This window comes from Musa acuminata, chromosome BXJ3-5, assembly GCF_036884655.1.
Source record: "Musa acuminata AAA Group cultivar baxijiao chromosome BXJ3-5, Cavendish_Baxijiao_AAA, whole genome shotgun sequence".
In the NCBI taxonomy this organism is placed as follows: Eukaryota; Viridiplantae; Streptophyta; class Magnoliopsida; order Zingiberales; family Musaceae; genus Musa; species Musa acuminata.
The window spans coordinates 6,576,587-6,595,499 of NC_088353.1; the positions used below are offsets into that span (position 1 = coordinate 6,576,587).

The 18,913-nt window shown below is 42.4% G+C and overlaps 2 protein-coding genes and 1 long non-coding RNA gene across 4 annotated transcripts; 2 read left to right on the plus strand and 1 right to left on the minus strand.

The window, feature by feature from the left end:
* Nucleotides 1-1,315: 1,315 nt before the first annotated feature.
* Nucleotides 1,316-5,020, plus strand: LOC135638466 (probably inactive leucine-rich repeat receptor-like protein kinase IMK2). The gene is made up of 2 exons (XM_065151577.1): nt 1,316-4,071; nt 4,161-5,020. Exons 1-2 carry the CDS (start codon nt 2,103-2,105, stop codon nt 4,796-4,798), a joined length of 2,607 nt encoding a protein of 868 aa, XP_065007649.1. The 5' UTR covers nt 1,316-2,102; the 3' UTR covers nt 4,799-5,020.
* A 6,829-nt stretch (nt 5,021-11,849) lies between these two features.
* On the plus strand, nt 11,850-12,474 carry LOC135638622 (uncharacterized). Its single transcript, XR_010496680.1, has 2 exons — nt 11,850-12,131; nt 12,216-12,474. It is a non-coding gene; the product is annotated as an uncharacterized LOC135638622 (long non-coding RNA).
* A 2,712-nt stretch (nt 12,475-15,186) lies between these two features.
* Nucleotides 15,187-18,722, minus strand: LOC103984931 (uncharacterized). Of its 2 annotated transcripts, XM_009402512.3 has the most exons (3): nt 17,603-18,722; nt 16,135-16,210; nt 15,187-15,417 (listed from the first exon to the last, which is right to left on the minus strand). In XM_009402512.3, exons 1-2 carry the CDS (start codon nt 18,599-18,601, stop codon nt 16,163-16,165), a joined length of 1,047 nt encoding a protein of 348 aa, XP_009400787.1. In that variant the 5' UTR covers nt 18,602-18,722; the 3' UTR covers nt 15,187-15,417; nt 16,135-16,162. The 2 variants fall into 2 exon arrangements, with proteins under 2 accessions (XP_009400787.1, XP_065008472.1); XM_065152400.1 differs by lacking the exons at nt 15,187-15,417; nt 16,135-16,210 and adding an exon at nt 16,337-16,659.
* Between the last annotated feature and the right edge of the window lie 191 nt (nt 18,723-18,913).

Below are 18,913 nucleotides of genomic sequence, written 5' to 3' on the forward strand. Positions count from 1 at the left end.
ATTTCGTTGCGCTTGCAACGGAAAATCACTTTATAAGAAAATCATCAAGCAGCCTTTTCTTTTGGTGCTTCTTTGTTGAGTGTACGTGTAGCGCATGTTTGCACAGGTATTAATTGTTAGTCATCTTATTAACGCAATTTGTGGTTAAAAAGTATGTCTATTAACCCAAGTCAACTATCGCAATGCTTCTTTTTCAGTGTATGTTAGGGTTTGTGTTTCACATGAGTTCTTCTTCGATTAACTTCATCAAAAGCTCACTTACTAACTTTCAACCAATTCTCTTAATACTGTTCTTTTTGAGTGTCCATTAGGGCATGTTCTCATATGTACTAATTGATCCCATTTGTAGTTAGAAGTTTTGCCTATTCAAGTGGAGCCAACTCTTCTGTTGGAGTTGTAGGTAAGGGTGTTTCCACAGGTATTAATTGACATAAACTTCATATTTGTAGGGCCATTTGTGATTCCATCAACTGCAGCCAACTTTAGCTTTTAGCGTAGGTATCAGACATACAAGAGTTTGACAAATCTGTATGTTTCACATCATTCCAACGTGAGTTAGGAAGGATATTAGAGATATGGTATTCTTGGATTTGAAGAACATTCCCTGTCAAGTTTTTTCTTTGGCTGGCATTTTGATGATGTGCAAGTACTATTATGGTCAACTTTATACTGCTTGAATTTTCAAATGAAAGCCGAACTTAGTTCACCAAGTAATTTACATATTTCAATTAGTTTTCTCATGGATTTGGAACTGTAGGGTTTGGTTACGTACTGTCTTTTGGTTTATTATATCAGTAAGAAATGGAGGGAGGGCCCCCACTGAATAGAACTGGGGTAGGTTCATTCCCAATGTTGCTACATGTCCACATGATGACATCGTGCAGCGGTGGTATCAATGTTTGCTACACCCACTATAGACACTTGCTATTATGATTTTGGCCTACCATCCTTACGATCTCCTGTTTGTCCTCCTCTATTTTGTTCCGTCTTTCGTAACCCTGATGGGAATATGCTCGTTGTTTAAAATGTAGCTGAAATGAGTCGATGCATGAAGTTCCTTCGTCTTGGCCTCTCGTCGTGGGTTATCCAACCCAACGTTGTCGTGGTTGTGAACGTCGTGTTTTTGATGCCGCTCCCTTGTCTCTCTCTCTCTCTCTCTCTCTCTCTCTCTCTCTCTCTCTCTCTCTCTCTCTCTCTCTCTCTCTCTCTCTCTCTCTCGGAGTCAAAAAGGAAATCAAGGAGACTTAGCAATATTGATTGGGTGGGTGGAGAAGGGGGGGAATGTGCAGCGAGCGCTATGAGTGCGGGCAGAGGCAAAATTTATGGCGCTTCCACTACTGTTGTGTCAGGTCTAATGGTTCCACCAGTACCGTCCCGCAGGTCTACTATGGAGTCATTTGTTGATGCTACTTACCGTTGTTGGTGATCCATCCATCGACAACTATTATCTAGTTTAATTGAATATGCAGCGGGTGCATCTGACGGTGGTGTTTGGGCATTAGATGGCAGGAGGAGTAAATATGTCTTGGTAGTACACTTAGGAAAATAAAAACACCGAAATGCAAAATCAAGAGATATGTCATCATATCTTCCACATCAAAGTGAAGACGGGAGATGGATGGATCCATTCATCCTCGTACATCATCGAAGCTGCGTCTCCCAAGCTATCATCTCCATGGTCACATCTCCCTCCTGTCTTCCTCCAATGTGCGATGGATGCCATCGACGAGGGAGACCGCACCGACCCGCTGCGTGGCCCCGTTCAAACAATGTAGCCGTTATGACCGAGTGGGAGCGTCACTCGGTGTCGCTAAAGCCCCTTCTAACATCCTCCCACAACCCTACTGCCAGACGCCGCCCATCATCATCACTACACTTGGCTACACGAAAGAGAGGGAAAAAAAAAAAGAAAAAAAGAGAGAGGAACAGGAGGCAGACTAGCCGTTAGAATAAGGATATAGCCTTCTTCCCTGATTCCCTCATCCCAAACAAAACAAACATCTCAACCAAGGAGATCAGCGGACTTCCGACCTTCTCATCCTCATCGCGACTCATCCCTCCTCCTCTTCTTCTTTCTCCTATTGTCTCCTTCCCAAGTTAGCATGCGAATGAAGAGGCGGCTGGAACAATGCCAAAACCCAAGGGAAGGGAACATGGAGAGACGGAAGCAGCGTAGCTCCAAGGCAGCTCCGTATCAGCACTCCGCCACCAGGAGCAGCCTTCGCCACTTTCAGCTCGACCGGATTTCGATGCTGTTTCACCTCCACATTGCCCTCTCCTTGCTGCTGGCTCTCCCCAGCCGGGCCTCCATCGAGTCCTGGGACGGAATCATCATCAGCCAGGCCGACTACCAAGGCCTCCAGGCCTTCAAGCACGCCTTGGATGACCCCCGGGGCCTCCTTCGCAGCTGGAATGACACCGGCCTCGATGCCTGCTCCGGCGCCTGGTTGGGGATCAAGTGCGTCATGGGGAAGGTCATCGCCATCCAGCTCCCCTGGAGGGGACTCGGCGGCCACATCTCCGAGAAGATCGGCCAGCTCTCCGCCTTACGAAAGCTGAGCCTCCACGACAACTCCATCGGCGGCCAGATCCCTTCGGCCATCGGTTTCTTGCCCGACCTCAGAGGCCTCTACCTCTTCAACAACCGCTTCTCCGGCGCCATTCCTCCGTCCATCGGCAACTGCGTCGTGCTCCAGACCGTCGATCTCAGCAACAACTCGCTCACCGGGAGCATTCCTTCTTCCATTGCCAACTCCACCAAGCTGTACAGGCTGAACCTCAGCTTCAACAATCTCTCAGGTGCCCTCCCCGTGAACATTACTCGCTCCGCCTCGCTCACCTTCCTCTCACTTCAACATAACCATCTCTCTGGTCCCGTCCCTGACACTTGGGGTGCGACCAACGGCGGCAGCCAAGTCTATCAGCTGCAGACCCTCTATCTTGATTACAACTCCATCAGTGGGAATCTCCCCATCTCCCTCAGCAGGCTACGGATGCTCACAGAGATTACAGTCAGTAACAATCGACTCAGCGGAAGCATACCGGAAGACATCGGCACACTGCCGATGCTTCAAATCTTGGATCTTTCTCACAACAATATAGGAGGAAGCTTTCCTGCTACTCTGTGCAACCTGTCGTCGCTGGTCCGATTAAATCTCGAGGGGAACCACATCGACAACCAGATACCGGACGCCATCGACGGGCTTAAGAACCTATCGGTGCTGTCACTGAAGCGGAACCTGGTAGGCGGTGTGATACCGGCGACACTTGGAAACATCACTAATCTGTCGCAGTTGGACCTGTCGGAGAACAACCTCACCGGAAAGATCCCTGCCTCCTTGACGCACCTTACTGCTCTGACCTCGTTCAATGTATCGAACAACAATTTATCAGGCCAAGTGCCTCTTCTCCTCGCCCAGAAGTTTAACTCGAGCTCTTTCAGAGGAAACATTCAGCTCTGTGGTTACAGCAGTTCAGTCCCTTGTCCTTCTTCTCCTGCTCCAAATCTTCCTCCACCATCCAACCCTGCAGGGCAACCTCACGCTAAGCTGAGCACAAGGGCGATCATTCTCATAGTCGCAGGGGCAGTCCTCGCTGTGCTGCTACTGCTCTGCTGTGTTCTGCTGTGGTGCGTGATCAGGAAAAGAAGGTCCTCGGGCAAGAAAACCGATGGCGATGCAGCTGCCACCGGAAGAGCCGAAAAGCCCGGGGCTGCTTCGGGAGCTGAGGTGGAGTCCGGCGGGGAGGCCGGGGGGAAGCTGGTCCACTTCGAGGGCCAGCTGGCGTTCACTGCGGACGATCTGCTGTGCGCGACGGCGGAGATACTGGGAAAGAGCACTTACGGGACCGCGTACAAGGCCACCTTGGAGGATGGGAACCAAGTTGCAGTAAAGAGACTGCGAGAGAAGATTACCAAGAGCCAGAAGGAGTTCGAGGCGGAGGTTAGTGAGCTTGGGAAGGTTCGGCATCAGAATCTCTTGTCTCTGCGAGCCTATTACTTAGGCCCCAAAGGGGAGAAGCTTCTCGTCTTCGACTTCATGCCTAAGGGAAGCCTTGCAGCTTTTCTACATGGTAAGCTCAACATAGTTTCTTCTTCGTCACCTTTACTATGAGAACGAAGGTGGTATATTGATACGATACTCTCTGTTTCGCTAACGCAGCTCGGGGACCTGAGATATCGATAGATTGGCCTACGAGGATGAAGATAGCCAAGGGCATAACCGGGGGCCTCCTCTACCTTCACGGCGACCTGAACATGATCCACGGCAACCTGACAAGCAGCAACGTCCTCCTCGATGAGAGCGCTAACGCCAAGATCTCCGATTTCGGGCTCTCGCGCCTGATGACCAACGCTGCTAGCTCAACTGTGATCGCCACATCCGGTGTGCTCGGATACCGAGCTCCGGAGCTGTCGAAGCTCAAGAAGGCCAACACGAAGACCGACGTCTACAGCCTCGGAGTCATCATGCTCGAGCTCCTGACAGGTAAGTCACCAGGGGAGGTGATGAACGGCATGGACCTGCCACGTTGGGTGGCCTCGACCGTGAAAGAGGAGTGGACGAACGAGGTGTTCGACCTGGAACTGATGAGAGACGCGGAGGGGACGACGACAGGGGACGAATTGCTCAACGCCTTGAAGCTGGCCCTGCACTGTGTCGATCCGTCACCGGCGGCCCGGCCGGAGGTCCAGCAAGTCCTACAGCAGCTGGAGGAGATCAAACAGGATGCTGCTGCGGGCGCTACCGGCTCCGGCGACGACGGTGGCTCCGCTACTGCAGCATCAACGAGCATAGATTAGCCGAGAATCTATATGAATTCATTACATTAATTCGTTGCAGCTTTATGTCACAATAACGTTAGTCGAATTATGTATATACATGTCGGCTTTGGTTATCGTTGATCTCAGTCATTCTTCTCCTGCCAATTATGCTCCTCTATGGCATGTACTCGGTGTGTTAGTATGAGGTCTTGAGAAAGAACATGTAGTATCTCATTTCATCTAAACTCACAAGAAGACGATTTCAAATCTTTTGCCTTTGATAAGGAATATACTATCAGCTATGGTCATCCATACATAGTTGTCATGTAGAGTATGCGGCGGAGGAGAAGGATCTAGGTCACTTTTCATCTGTCTGCGCGCATGGACAAAAGTTCAAAGCAGGTCCAAGATAGTTCGAGATTGTACTCTCTCTTGTCGCCCACGCAGATAAAAGACCAAGATAGAACTATTGGGGGCAATTAGAGGCTGTCTCCCCATATAATATTTTATGAAATATTTTGATCTTTTGTGATTAGGTATAAAACTGGATTTCAACATGATAACGAGAGGGTTTACTTTTTTTTTACTACTCGCATTTGCACTCATATAACTCGGGTTATCAACTTGGGTGTCGAAAGGACTAGGTCGGGAAACTTCTCTCGATCTCGATCTTCATGCAAGAAGTATCTCGAGAGCTCAACGTTTCCACTTTGAAGGCACATCGGATAACCTTACATATAAGGGTCCGGACCATATCGGGCTGACATAGACATCAATGATATTTTCTCTCATCATTTTGACGCTAGAAGGAGGGCCTAGTATCATAGGATTGTGCATCTGCCAACCCTCTCAACAAGTGCTTGAGCGAGGAGGCTTTGTCCTCTGACTTATAATACTTTCACTCAAAAGGATAGTAACCATCCTTTTCTGCATGTGGATGCATCCACCTCAGCACAACGCCGATGTGATACTGGCATCTATTCAATGACTTGGGCCTCTCGTCCTCAGGGATGATCCCAAGCCACCTACTCGTCCCTACTGAGGTGTTCTTAAACCTCACCAAGTAAGTGTAGACACTAACGGGTATGATACAAGCCATTACTCCACTTTTGCCCCAACTCAATCGCGATCAATAGCTTAACCACCATTGGCACTAGCACCCATCGAGGTTCCCCCACCCAATGTGACATCCCAAGAGCGCCCGAGGCTTATCAAACTATCGACCGAGGGGGCACTTTGCTCCCCAACCGTGGAATTCAATAGACCACACCAGCACTCTATCTTGTCTAAATTCAAGACCCAATCGGTAAGTTCGACGGATGATTCCTTGCGAATCCAACTACGATAAATGGACCGACGCTTGAAGGAGATCAAATAAAAGTTTTGACAATCCAAAGAGGAAGCGCTGGTTGACCCCACCTCGGGTTGGTCCCCATTCATCCAAAAAAATCCAGAGGAACTAATCTCTGCAAACTTTTACCTCGCGTTGTTGGAGGCATTCGATGGCAGTACCAACCTGATATAGCACATTATTGCTTTCTGTGCTCATATGTTATTGTATGGCACTTCAGATGCTCTGATGTGCTATGTCTTCTCGACCATGTTAAGAGGTTCAACATGAGAATGATATACCCATATGAAGCCACTCTCTATTAGTTCTTTTGCTTGGCTCACAAGGGAGTTCGAGCTTCACTTCCTAGGGAATGTGCGCTCGAGGCCATCGGTGACAACGCTTCTTGGACTTCGGCAAGGGGAGGAGGAAACGCTCTTAAACTTCGTCACTCGGTTCACCAATGAAATTCGAGGAGTGGAAAGTGCTAGTCATAGGTGCCCAGCAAGCCAATCACATGAGTGATGGCACGTGTGACTTGATACAAAATATTTTTGCTTATTATATTTTGGTATATATCACTTTATAACTATTGCATATATGCATATATATATTGTGATGTCCTTGGATTTGTGCAATGAGAATCAGATCGTGATGAGATCACGATAATGAGATCGATTCACCTTTAAACACATCCTAAATAATCCCGGTCATAGGTTACTTGAGAGGGACATCGTGATAACTGGACAGACTAGTGTGTTGTATACCCGTCCATATGATGGATGCAGCTGGTCTCATAGCTGCTCGTGTAGGGACACTAGGGATACAATACAGGTGCTCATTGGAGAATGAGTTCACTGATTGATCCGCTTACGGAATGCTGGATGGTTGATGATGCCTTATTGTCAGACAGCGATTCCGTAGTCCTAGTGGTGTATTTGGTCCTTAGACTTGAGACACCAAGGATGTCCTGTATGAGTGCTCCACTCTTTGATACCAGAATTATAGGTTTGGCTGTCCCAGATCTAGTACAACTGATCATTGGGAGTGGTAGTCGACCTTACGAGGGCTATTGAGTGTCGATAGAGGATCATCCACTCTCGGCGTTATGAGAGGAATATCCCATGTGTTCTTGCTTAGACAAATCTCTGGCTAGGGTCATTCAGGTTGAGAGAGAAAGAGTTCTCCGGGAGAATCCGATTAGAGCGAGACTCGAGTAGAAACCGTATGGGTCTGACAGCACCATGCTCGATATACGGTCTCTGGGATATTAGATGGATGAGAGACTATAGGTACACGGTAACTGAGGACAGACAGGTCCAATGGATTGGATTCCCCTGTATCGTTTGGGGACTATGGCGTAGTGGCCTAGTACGTCCGTAGTCGATGAGTCGAGTGAATTATTACAGAGATAATAATTCACTGAGTTAGAAAGAGTTCTGACAAGTATGACTCACGGCTAGCTCGATATTGGGCCTAGAGGGTCACACACATATGATAGGCATTGCGATGAGTAGAGGTTCGGATATGAGATATCCGACGGAGCCCTTGTCTTATTGGATGCAGATCCAATACCCACTAGGGGAGGACCCATTAGGGTTTGACAGGGGACCTCTATAAATAGGAGGGATTCAGAGCCTCATGGGCTATAGAGCCCTTGCTTGCCTTTCCTATTCTCCTCTCCCTCTCCACCTCAGAGCAGGCTTGGAGTTTTGAGGAGCGTCGTCGCAACCCTGCTGTGTAGATCACCGCTAGAGAGGAGGACGCTTGACCTCCTTCACCCTCTCCTAAGGATCTGCAAGGAAACAGAGATATACGATCTCCCTAGGTGACACAATATACTCTATACGCAGTTTTAAGTCATGCAAAAGGTCGAGATAGGAGTAACTGTAATTTGCTTCGACCTTGAGGGCACCACAGCGAAGGAGAAACGAACAACCTAAGTTGCCTCGCTTGAGATCTGAGTTGACCCTCCTGAATATGACTAAAACTAATTTTTTTATAAATAAAAGAGAAAAGGCTATTAAAAGACCCTCAACCAATGAAGAACTTACTGTCATAAAGAGATAGATCCAAATACTACTACTTCCATCGAGATTATAATCATGACATGGAGGATTATCGTGACTTAAACGAGCATATCAAAAAACTTATATGTTAGGGACACCTTGGGTGGTTCATCCGAAGCCATCGAGAACTTTCACCCCGATTTTGTTAGGATCAAGAGCACTAAGAGGGGGGGTGAATTAGTGCAGCGGAAAACTTTCTGCGATTAAAACGAAACTGCGTTCGAATGATAAAAAATGATTTATGTGTGAAAGCCGATTATAAGATTACTTTAACTTAAGATCAAGCAAGATGATGTTAAAGTCAATCTATGAAGGCAGTTTGCAGTTATGATAAAAACCAGAATATAAGCGCAAACTGAAATACGACGTTCGTACGAAGAAACTGATTTACGTCTAAATGCTTATTCGTAAATCACTTGATTAGGCGAGATGCAGTTTAAGCAAGGGTATAAAGGCAGTTTGCAGTTATGGTAGAAATCAAAACGTAAACGCAATCTGAAATATGATGATCGTACGAAAAAGCAGATTTACGTATAAACGCTGATTCGAAAAGTGCAAAGCTTGAAACCTGATCGTATATGCGCAGAAAGCAGTAAGCTTCAGAGGAGGTTTGCAGTAAAAATAATATGCTCAAAGTAAATATAAACCGAGATTTAGAGTGGTTCGGTCAATCTTGACCTACTCCACTTTTGGCTTCCTCCACCGACGAGGTCACCGACGTCAACTAGAGGCATTCCTTCAATAGGCGAAGGCCAACCACCCTTTTACAGTTTCACTCCTTTTGACGGGCTTAGGAGACAACCCTTACAGAATTTTCTCTCCTCTCTTTACAACTCAGAACTTGGAAGAACAGAGGGAGAAGAACTTTTGGCCTTTACAATAATTTTGAGCTCTAAGAATCACAGAAAAGGATCAAGATTTCGGTGCTAGTTCATACCCTTTCAGTGCTGAATGAGTGGGGTATTTATAGGACCCAACCCAATTCAAATTTGGAGCTCAAAACTGTCAATTCTCGGAATTCCGGGATCAGGCGGTTGCACCTCCTGACTGGAGCGGTTGCACCGCTTGGCAGAGCTCGAAGACTGAGCCTCTGGGCGGTGCTACCTCCTGTCAGGGGCGGTTGCACCTCTTGACAGAGCTCGAAGACCGAGCTCAGGCGGTGCCACCTCCTGTTAGGGGAGGTTGCACCGCCCAGTCTCGCTCGGAGACTGAGCCCCAAGCGGTGCCACCGCTTGGCTGGAGCGGTTGCACCTCCCAGTCTCGCTCGGAGACTGAGCCCAGGTGGTGCAACCTCCTACCTTGGGCGGTTCAACCGCTTGGCAGAAATCAGGGTTCGAATTGGTTGATCCATTTGGCCCAATTCGGGTTTTTCAGGGGCCCAATTGCCCCAAGATTAAGTTAATGGGATCACCTCCCATTTCCAACTTAATCAATGTGCTAACTATGATTTTTCCTAAGACATTTACTGCAACTTGCTCCGGTGCGTCAATCGCTTCTTCCGGCGAGCTTCTGGCGAACTTCCGTCGATCATCCGATGAACCCTCGGTGATGCTCCTGCGGACTTCCGGCAAACTCCTGGACTTGCGACGATTCACTTGGCGAGTTCCGACGAGCTTCTTTGGCAAGCTTATGGACTTCTCGGATTTGTTCCCGCAGAACCTCCGACAACTGTCCGAACTTCCGTCGAACTCTCGAACTCCCAACGTGATCATTATCTTGACTCCGGCGCAACTCCTGCTGCATGTCTTACTTTCATCGTAGTTAATCCTGCACACTTATCTCAACATATAGATTAGATAACAAATGACAATTGACTTCATCATCAAAATCCGAGATTCAACATATTTCAGGGGGTTGATGGAGAGATAGATTGACATCATTATTGATAGACCCATATTGGGAGGAGATAGCTTCTCGAATCACAAAGTGTATGCCAAAGCTACTATTAAAAAGTGCCCAAGAACAAGGGACAATGCGAAGATAACCTTCAAGGAGGAAGAAAGGAGATAACTTTGACCTGAACCACGACAATACCTTGGTAAACTCTGTGAGGATGATCAACACTCGAGTGAAGAGGATCATGATCAATACAAGTAGCTCTGCTAATATCCTCTACTTTGATACTTTCTAAAAACTCGGTCTCTCGACTAATAACCTCACTCCTATGACTTCTTTACTAATGGGATTCATTGGTAACTCGATCTCCGCTCTTAGGATTGTGAATCTGTATGTTACATTTGGGGATGAGTGACATCCTCCAAAATGGTGTTAACCAAATTTATGATAATCGATATCCCCATGACATATAATGCAATCATAGTTCAGCCCACACTGAACCGACTAAGGGTGGTGGTGTTGACCTACCATACGATAATGAAGTTCTCAACAAGGACTAACATTGGAGTGTTGAAAAGTAATCCGAGGGAGTCACGCCAATGCTACATTACGATGGTCTCCCTACCAAATAAAGCAAAACCCGAGACGCCACCTATGGACCCTTGAGATTTTGCTAAGTCCCCCCTGTATCCAGAGCCAATGAAATTACTGATTGAAGTACCCCTAGACAAAGCTTGTCCCGATCAAGTTATCAAGGTAGGGACAATGCTGCCAGAGGAGAAACTAATACAATTCATCAGTTTGCTTAGGGGGAACGTCAAGGTGTTCGTGTGATCACCAAGAGACATACCAAGAATCGACCTAAACGTAGTTCAACATTACTTAAACATTTCTCTTGAGACATGACCAATGAAATAAAAGCCTCACAAGTTTACTCTTGACCATCAGTAAGCAATTAGTAATGAAGTAGATAAGCTGTTAGGAGTAAAGTTTATTGTCGAGGTGCAATACCACCAATGCTCGCCAATGTTATACTTATTAAAAAGTCTAATAGGAATAGGAGGATGTATTTTGATTATAATCTCAACAAAGTATGTTTGAAGGATAGCTATCGTTTTCCTTGTATTTATTAATTGGTTGATACTATCTTGGGTCACCAGCTCATCACCTTTATAGATGGATTCTTAGGATATAACCAAATAAGGATAACACTAAAGGATCATGAACATACTTCTTTTATCATCAATCGAGGCATGTATTGCTACCGCGTCTTACCATTTAGATTGAAAAATATAGGAGCCAAGTAGCAAATAATAGTGAAAAAGATGTTCAATTATCAAATTGAGAGAAATGTTAAAGTGTATATAGATGACATTATAGTCAAAAGCAGAACGACCGACTTGCATTTAGTAGACTTATAGTTTTAATGAAATTTAATATATGTCTCAATTCAACCAAATACATTTTTACTAGTGAAAGTTCATTGGATTTATTATATATAAAAGAGGAATAGACGTAATAAGAGAGGAATAGACGTAAATCCGGATAATGTATGAGTTTTAGAGATATGCCCATCTCCTAAAAGATTTTTTTAATATATTTTCTAAAATATAAAATTATTAAAATTATCTACTGCGGGAAGAGACTAACATGAATACGTGAGGCCGGCCTCGGCCCCACAGATGGATACGTGAGGCTAAATAAGGAACGAACCAAAGGAGCATTTCCGGTTCATGTCACTGCTACCACCGTATGGAACTTTCGAGTAGCGGGGACGAAGCATCGGTTTTAATCTTACCGTCCGTGCTTGGACCGGGGAAATTCTAGTTACGTGGTGCTACCCACGTACGGAACCGAAGTTAGGGTGAAGACGTTGCGAATCGTATCGGTAGGAACGACCGACGATTCAATTGGGTTCGCGATGCGGGGAGATCAATATTTCATGAGGCCCTTCTCGTTCCGATTTTCTCTCTCTCTATCCTTTCTCCTTCCTCTCGCCCCTCTCTCTCTCTCTCTTGAAATCCGCGTTCTATTTCTCACCAATATAACCCATCCCTTTCTTCTCTACTACGGGAAACCCTTCTTTGTTTTGTGTGTCCTTCCAAGCAGTGTTGCGAGTCCTCTGGACGCGTTGCAGGTATCCGTTCTTTCTTCATCGTGTACGTTCAGTGCTTATCATTGCTTTCTTCTTGTGGTGTGCTAATTGGATGGGTTTGTCCAGGTTTTTGGGGTGCGGAGATGTTCATAGCATTTGTGCGATTGGAAGGAAGAGTTTGTATAGGTGGACGATTGTGGGGTTTAGCATTGATCCCTATCACGAAGTTTGTACCATTCTTTCATCATGAATTTTCGAGCAGGTTTCTCACGTTCTTCCCTTTTTTTTTTGGGCGAATAATGCAAAGATGTTAGCTTAAAAGCTTTAGAATTACAGGGAACACATGTTTTATAAAACAACAAGGCATGAAGGTTCTAATTTTTAATTCTAGGTGAATGTATTAACCACGGCTGGTATCTAATTTGATTCCCACGCGTGCCGTAAAAGGTGTAACCTTCCATAATTGAATCATTTATCTTTTCTTTACTTTATAACATGCATTATTTGCTATTAGCTTTTTAGTTTGTTTAATGATTCTAACAGTATTTTCTTACTAATTTGGAATGATAACTCTTTTTTAGGTGAAAGGCACTAGATGATATGATATCCGTATGATCTTAGTATTTCCATTGCATTGCATGTAACATGGAAGCATATCTATTAGATTATTTATGTGATTCAATCTAATAAGATAAGATATATTATGAATATGATTAGATTCTGACCAATAGATTATTTATGTGATTCAATCTAATAAGATAAGTTCGTCGAACTTTCTAACTACTCATCCTAGAACCTTTACTCTCACGATATTATCTCTTAGAGACTCAACATATAATAATTAAATACGTAGATATGTAGATATACATATGTATGAATACATGATATAATTAAGAGATTATAAATCTTCTCTCATCTACTTTTAGTTATGTGAACCAATCAATGAGATATTATAAATCTTCTCTCATATTTTATTTGTCCCTAAATCCATCGATCATAGTTATCTTACGAATGATAGGAAAAGAAAAGAATACGTGAACCAATCAATGAGATATTATAAATCTTCTCTTATATTTTATTTGTCCCTAAATCCATCGATCATAGTTATCTTACGAATGATAGGAAAAGAAAAGAATACGCTTAGTTCTCTTTGCAAATCAGTATTACTATAGATTATGAATATAATGACGATATGCTTACAGATTAGATAAAGATTTTTTGAGGAACATAGAAAGGTATAGATAGTAAATTTAGAGATCTATTTGATTTTATATTTTCGCATTAATAACCTTCTGCTTAATAATAACAACATATAATGGTTTTATATTTATAATTGATATCGAAACCATTATTTTGAAATCAAATAAGTTATATCTATTTGTAAGCACATTTAGCTCACCAAGAGTTATTAATTGATTTTTATTTACAAAGAGGTTAAAAATCAATTTAAATTTACTAACAAATCATTGACTGATATGTTAATGAAAAAACTGACTGAAATTTAATATGATACTATTAGAGGAACACAAGATTATATCCTTAATATGATTGAAAGTTGTAAACTCAAAAACGCATAATTATAATTGAGTCCTTTTTCATATAATTTATTTTAATCATTTTTTTTAATTTTACTCATTTAGAATTTACTATAATAAAATTAAAGATAAATAAACTTAAATAAGTCGATTAATATATGTGTTTAGAAAGAATTAAGATTAAAACAAGAAAAACTCATAATATTTTAAGTATTATTGGAGTTGGTAATAATAATAAAAAATTAAAACATAAATCACCTAAGTTTATAAATATTATATAAACTCTAGTAGTAAAGTGCTATTTTTGTGATAAGGAAGGTCATGTGAGAAAAAAAAAAAATTTTGATTTGAAAGAGAAAAGTATAAATTTAACCTTTATATATTTCAAATCAAATGTTACAAAATTATATTTTAATACTTGTTGTATTGATTCTAACACTTCTATATATATTACCAATAATAAAAAAAATATTTAAATATGAAAATCGAAAAAACATAAAATATTTATCATTACAAAGTATCACCTTAAATTAGAGATTATGCCTAAAATCTCGAGGATATATGTTATGTTCTCATAATTCTTGAAATTAAAATTATTTATCTAGAATTGTCAGGATATTATTTATCGATCATAAACTCAAAATAATTCAAAATTTAAAACGATATATATATATATATTTTATGTAAGATCTGTTAATGCATTTAGATATACATAAATGAAATTAAGAGATAATTAGACAAAAAAATAATCAAATTTTATGATAATTATGATAAACTCAATCATAATTTTAGTTCTTTTGTTAGATTTCTAAAAAAAATATTTATGCTTAGTATGATTTACTTAATATATCACAACAAGATAAGATTACTAAAAAATAAAATCAAATATAACTAGGAGTGTGATAGATTATTATTATATACTCGAATTAATATAAAAAAATCTTTCAATACAATTATGTATATCTTGAATGATTACTAATAAATCAATTTCATTAACTTCTTTTGAGTTATGAATTGATAAAAAATCCAACTTAAAATATTTATGCATTTAAGATTATACTACAAAGACAACAATCTTCAATTCACATAAAAAAATAAAATTAAAATTTTAAAAACATATATCTTATTATCCTAAGCATACAACACAACACTTCTTTTTCAATATTTCTGCTTTCAAAATTACTTTGTTATTTTCCTAATCAATTGTGACATTCGAATTGGACTCTTTAAGAACATCAAAAAATTGGGCAGTAACAGTAAAAGGTAGGATTCTAGTGAGAAAGTCCCATTTGAGTTCGTTTAGGTGTTTTGTGTTAGAAGATTTAGATATATATTAGAATCTGCGGCTAAAACCAAAAACCTGCCTTTCTTATATGTGCGTTGTACTGCACGAGCACAAATCCATATAGACACAAATATGTGCGTTGCATTGCACGCGCATAAACAAATATGGACACAAATATATGCGTAATACTTTTTCATGGGAAAAGGCCAATCGAGAATGGACTAACCCAAGCAATAACAAAAAATATTTTTAGGACAAAATCGAAGACACAGCAGCAGAGAGCAAACAGAAACAAATTGGCATAAGAAAGCATCTTCTAGATTGTAAATCTGCAGCAGTACTTCTCTAATGTCCATGACCAAAATCAGCAAGTCAAAGTCCTTACCATTCACAACACAAGCATGTCAAGCAACAAGATGTGATGGCACATTCCAGTCTGCTTAAATCAAGCTCTCTTCCTAATTGTCCAGCCCTCGTTTTGAGCCCTCATTTTGAACTTGATGTAGCCCTAAAAGAAAAATGTTAGACATCGGATTACAGATATGCATAGTTGTGATTCGATGCTGCTACTACGGTCTCAAAGTTCGTATCTACCGGGTTTTACAGTTTATGGAGGTAAAGCAATATATAACAGCATGTTATTCTCCAGATTGTTAAAATGCCTCGGAAAGAAAAAAAAATAGAATGCAGAACAGAATCAGTTGGTTTGTACCAGCACAACAAATATAAAAATCTACACAATATCAATCCAATATGAAATTGTGGCCTCTTGTAACCTAAATTAGCATGCAGTTTATTTTTTTGGTGACTTGACTTGGTTTCCATACAAGAAAAATGATATATGGATGCAACTTAAATATGTTCTTCCGTATATAAGATAAGCTCAGGAAAAGCTTTAACTTTCAGAAAACAGAGAAAATTGGTGTCGATCAAAAAGCAAAATTTTCAACTAAGATTGTAAAACTCGCAAAGAATTATATGACCCCACAGAAGACTTTGTAAACCCTTTTTTCATAGAATAATAGCACAGCATTAGGAAAAGAAAATAGACAATGTAGAATGATGATAATTTAATCAAAATATAATAACAGGATGTAAGATTGCACCAGGAACTAACTAGAGAGAAAAGTTTTTCCAAGAGGCAAAATGTACACACATACAAGGAGATACCAAAAAATGGAGATTAATCATTAGCAAAACCAAAAAGATCATAACAACAAAGTACCACATGAAAGACTTCAACTGAAAAGTTTTCATTCCAATCCTTCCACTCTGCTTCGTAATTCAGAAATTCGGCCTTCCTGTCAAAAGTCAGAGTAACTGTCTTTAACAAAAACCATCATAATCCCTAAAACAGGAACCCGATCATGTCAGCCACACCCAGACATAATAAAGAAGGATGAAGTAGATGAATTCTAAAATGAGGATGATGACAACAAATAGGATCTCAATTATTATAAAAAGAATTTAGGTCATTGTTGGCAGCAAAACATGAAAACAACAGAAACTAAAGTGAAAATGACGAGAACAATGAAGCAGAAGTTAAATGACAATAGCAACTGAGTTTCAAATCCCAACATATTGAGATGGCTGCATGAACCTGGTACCACCATTTTCCACTATGAAGCCACTTCCTCCAAATAATGGAAAGACCATATATCCTCATTGCTTTTATAATGTTTTCACTGGTCTTCATCTCTTCTCATGGCATCCCAAACATAAGCTATCTGTCAGTGCTGGTGACCAATGCCTGAAGCAACTGTAACTTAGCACTATTGCAACCATTTTTCATTAAATATCTCATATTTGCACTAAACATGTAAGTCAGACAACCTGATCTCACCTACCAAACACTATCAATATATTTCCAATATGCACAGATTCCATAGAAAGTCATAATAACTGTATTCTACATGAGTCCAGGTACTTGACATGGTAAAGAAAGTTAACCAAGTTCTTTTCACTGCTCTACTGATCTTTCAATAAACAATCAAGTTCTTCTTTACTTCAAAGTCTTCTTTCCTATTCTCCTAATTGCCTAGATCAAGTTGGTTAGACACCTAGCTTACACAGTTAAGTACTTTCTGTGGCAATAAATGATTTCACTAAACAATAAAGTTCATGCGACAATCAAGTTCACTAAACAATTAAGTACTTTCTGTAGCAATAAATGATTCAAGAACATTTATACATGGAAAAAAAATTGGTTATAGAAAATGAACAATGCATGTTACAAATTGTATCTATTATGAAGGCAAAAATTTAAATTCCAAATAACTAGTTTGAAGAAAGGCCACTGGCAATTGGTTCATGGATTAATTAGCTAAAGCAGACTCTGAAGATAGCCAGGGATAGCATGTCCACAGAATTGTTTCCAAGCTACATGTGGTATCAGGAAAAGAAAAAGTCTTAGCTAAATATAAAGTCATCAAGGGAGAAACCTTAGCACAACATCTGCAAACTCAGATACAATAGCTTCTCTTAATCGCTAGATTTTTTTTTCACCTGAATTATAGGAGGAGAGCTTGCTCGTAAACTACTTAAAACACAACCAAGGTATATCGATTGACTGAACTAAGAATCAACCAGAAATTGCGATTTCTCAAAGGTATGACAATAAACTGATCTAAGATACTAACTGAGAGATCTCAAGTGAAGTTGCTCAAAGTATAAGAAGAAGGCATAAGCACGACCTGCTCAAGGATTCTGGCTGAACTCTCCTCCACAAGCGTGGCCAAACTTTCGAGTTTAAGTAGCATCTTTCCATACAAATCTTCCAATTCTGAGGTGTACCCTGTGGCCGCAGGCCCAACAAGCCTCTCTAATCTCTCTGCCCCAAACCCCCCTGTCGACGAATCCAGCAAATGCTGCTCCATGGCCAACTCCTGGAGACGGTTCAAACTCTCGCCCCCTCCTCTCTTGTTCCCCATCTCCCGTTCTCCCTCCTCCAGCCCCCTCAGCTGACACGGCATCCATGGAAAGGCTGACACCGGAGAGAAGGAGCTGTACTGCGCCCTGAACGCTGGCCCCACATTGACGATGTCCAGAGATCTCGGCTCGAGGACGCCGCCAACGCCGCCGGCCCTCAGGCGAAGGGCGAAGGCCCTGTACTCGTGGGTGTGGACCGCTTGGTTTCCGGTGGTCGAGGAGGACAGGAGGAGGAAGATGGAAGGCCGATGGGGAAGATCGAGGGACTCAAGCGAGCGATCAGGAGGGGCGTTAGTATCAAGGAGATCTGGGGTTCGAAAGAGGGAAAGGGAGACGGCGCGCTCCCGCATGGAGGGGCGGAGAGGAGATCGGCGGCGGCCGGAGAACCATCCAAGCAGGGAGGCGGCGGGGTGACCGGATGAGGAGGCGGCGTTGCGGAGAGAGGGGGATATGAGACGGCCTAGAGCGTCGTAGAAGGAGGCGCGGGAGGCGAGGGAAAGGTGGCCGGTTATGGTGGCGGCGAGGGGGCTGTTGGCGGCGGCGGCGGCGGATCCGGCGGAAGAGTTGGGGGAACCATGGCCACCGTCGTCGTCTCGAGGGTCGGGAGGGGGGAGGCGAGTGACGTGGCCGAATAGGAGGCCGTCGATATCGCCAGGGGAGGAAGCGAACCGTTCGATGATGGAGGCGAGGGCGGGACCGGAGATGGAGATCTTGGAAAAGAGCGGGTGGCCGTCGCCGTCGGGTATGGCGGCGGCGGCGGCCATGGCGATCGGAAGCGGACGACAGACTACTGTGGGTGCGATCGAGGCGATGGCATGGTTGGAAACGGAAGCCCAAAACAGTCTCCCCACACAAAACACAGGTCGGCGCTGCGTTTTTGTTGTACAGTCTATTTTTCTTTCTGTTTTAGTTGTTTTATTGGAGAAGCGTCGAGTGCTTTGCGTTTTCGGATTGGTACTTCTGCTACCCGCATTGATTACCGGATTTCTGATTGGCGAATAGAGGTGCAGCATTCGTTGGGTAAGACGACTCTTCCCAAAAAAAAACAAATGATTTTTTATATTTCTAAAAAAAAA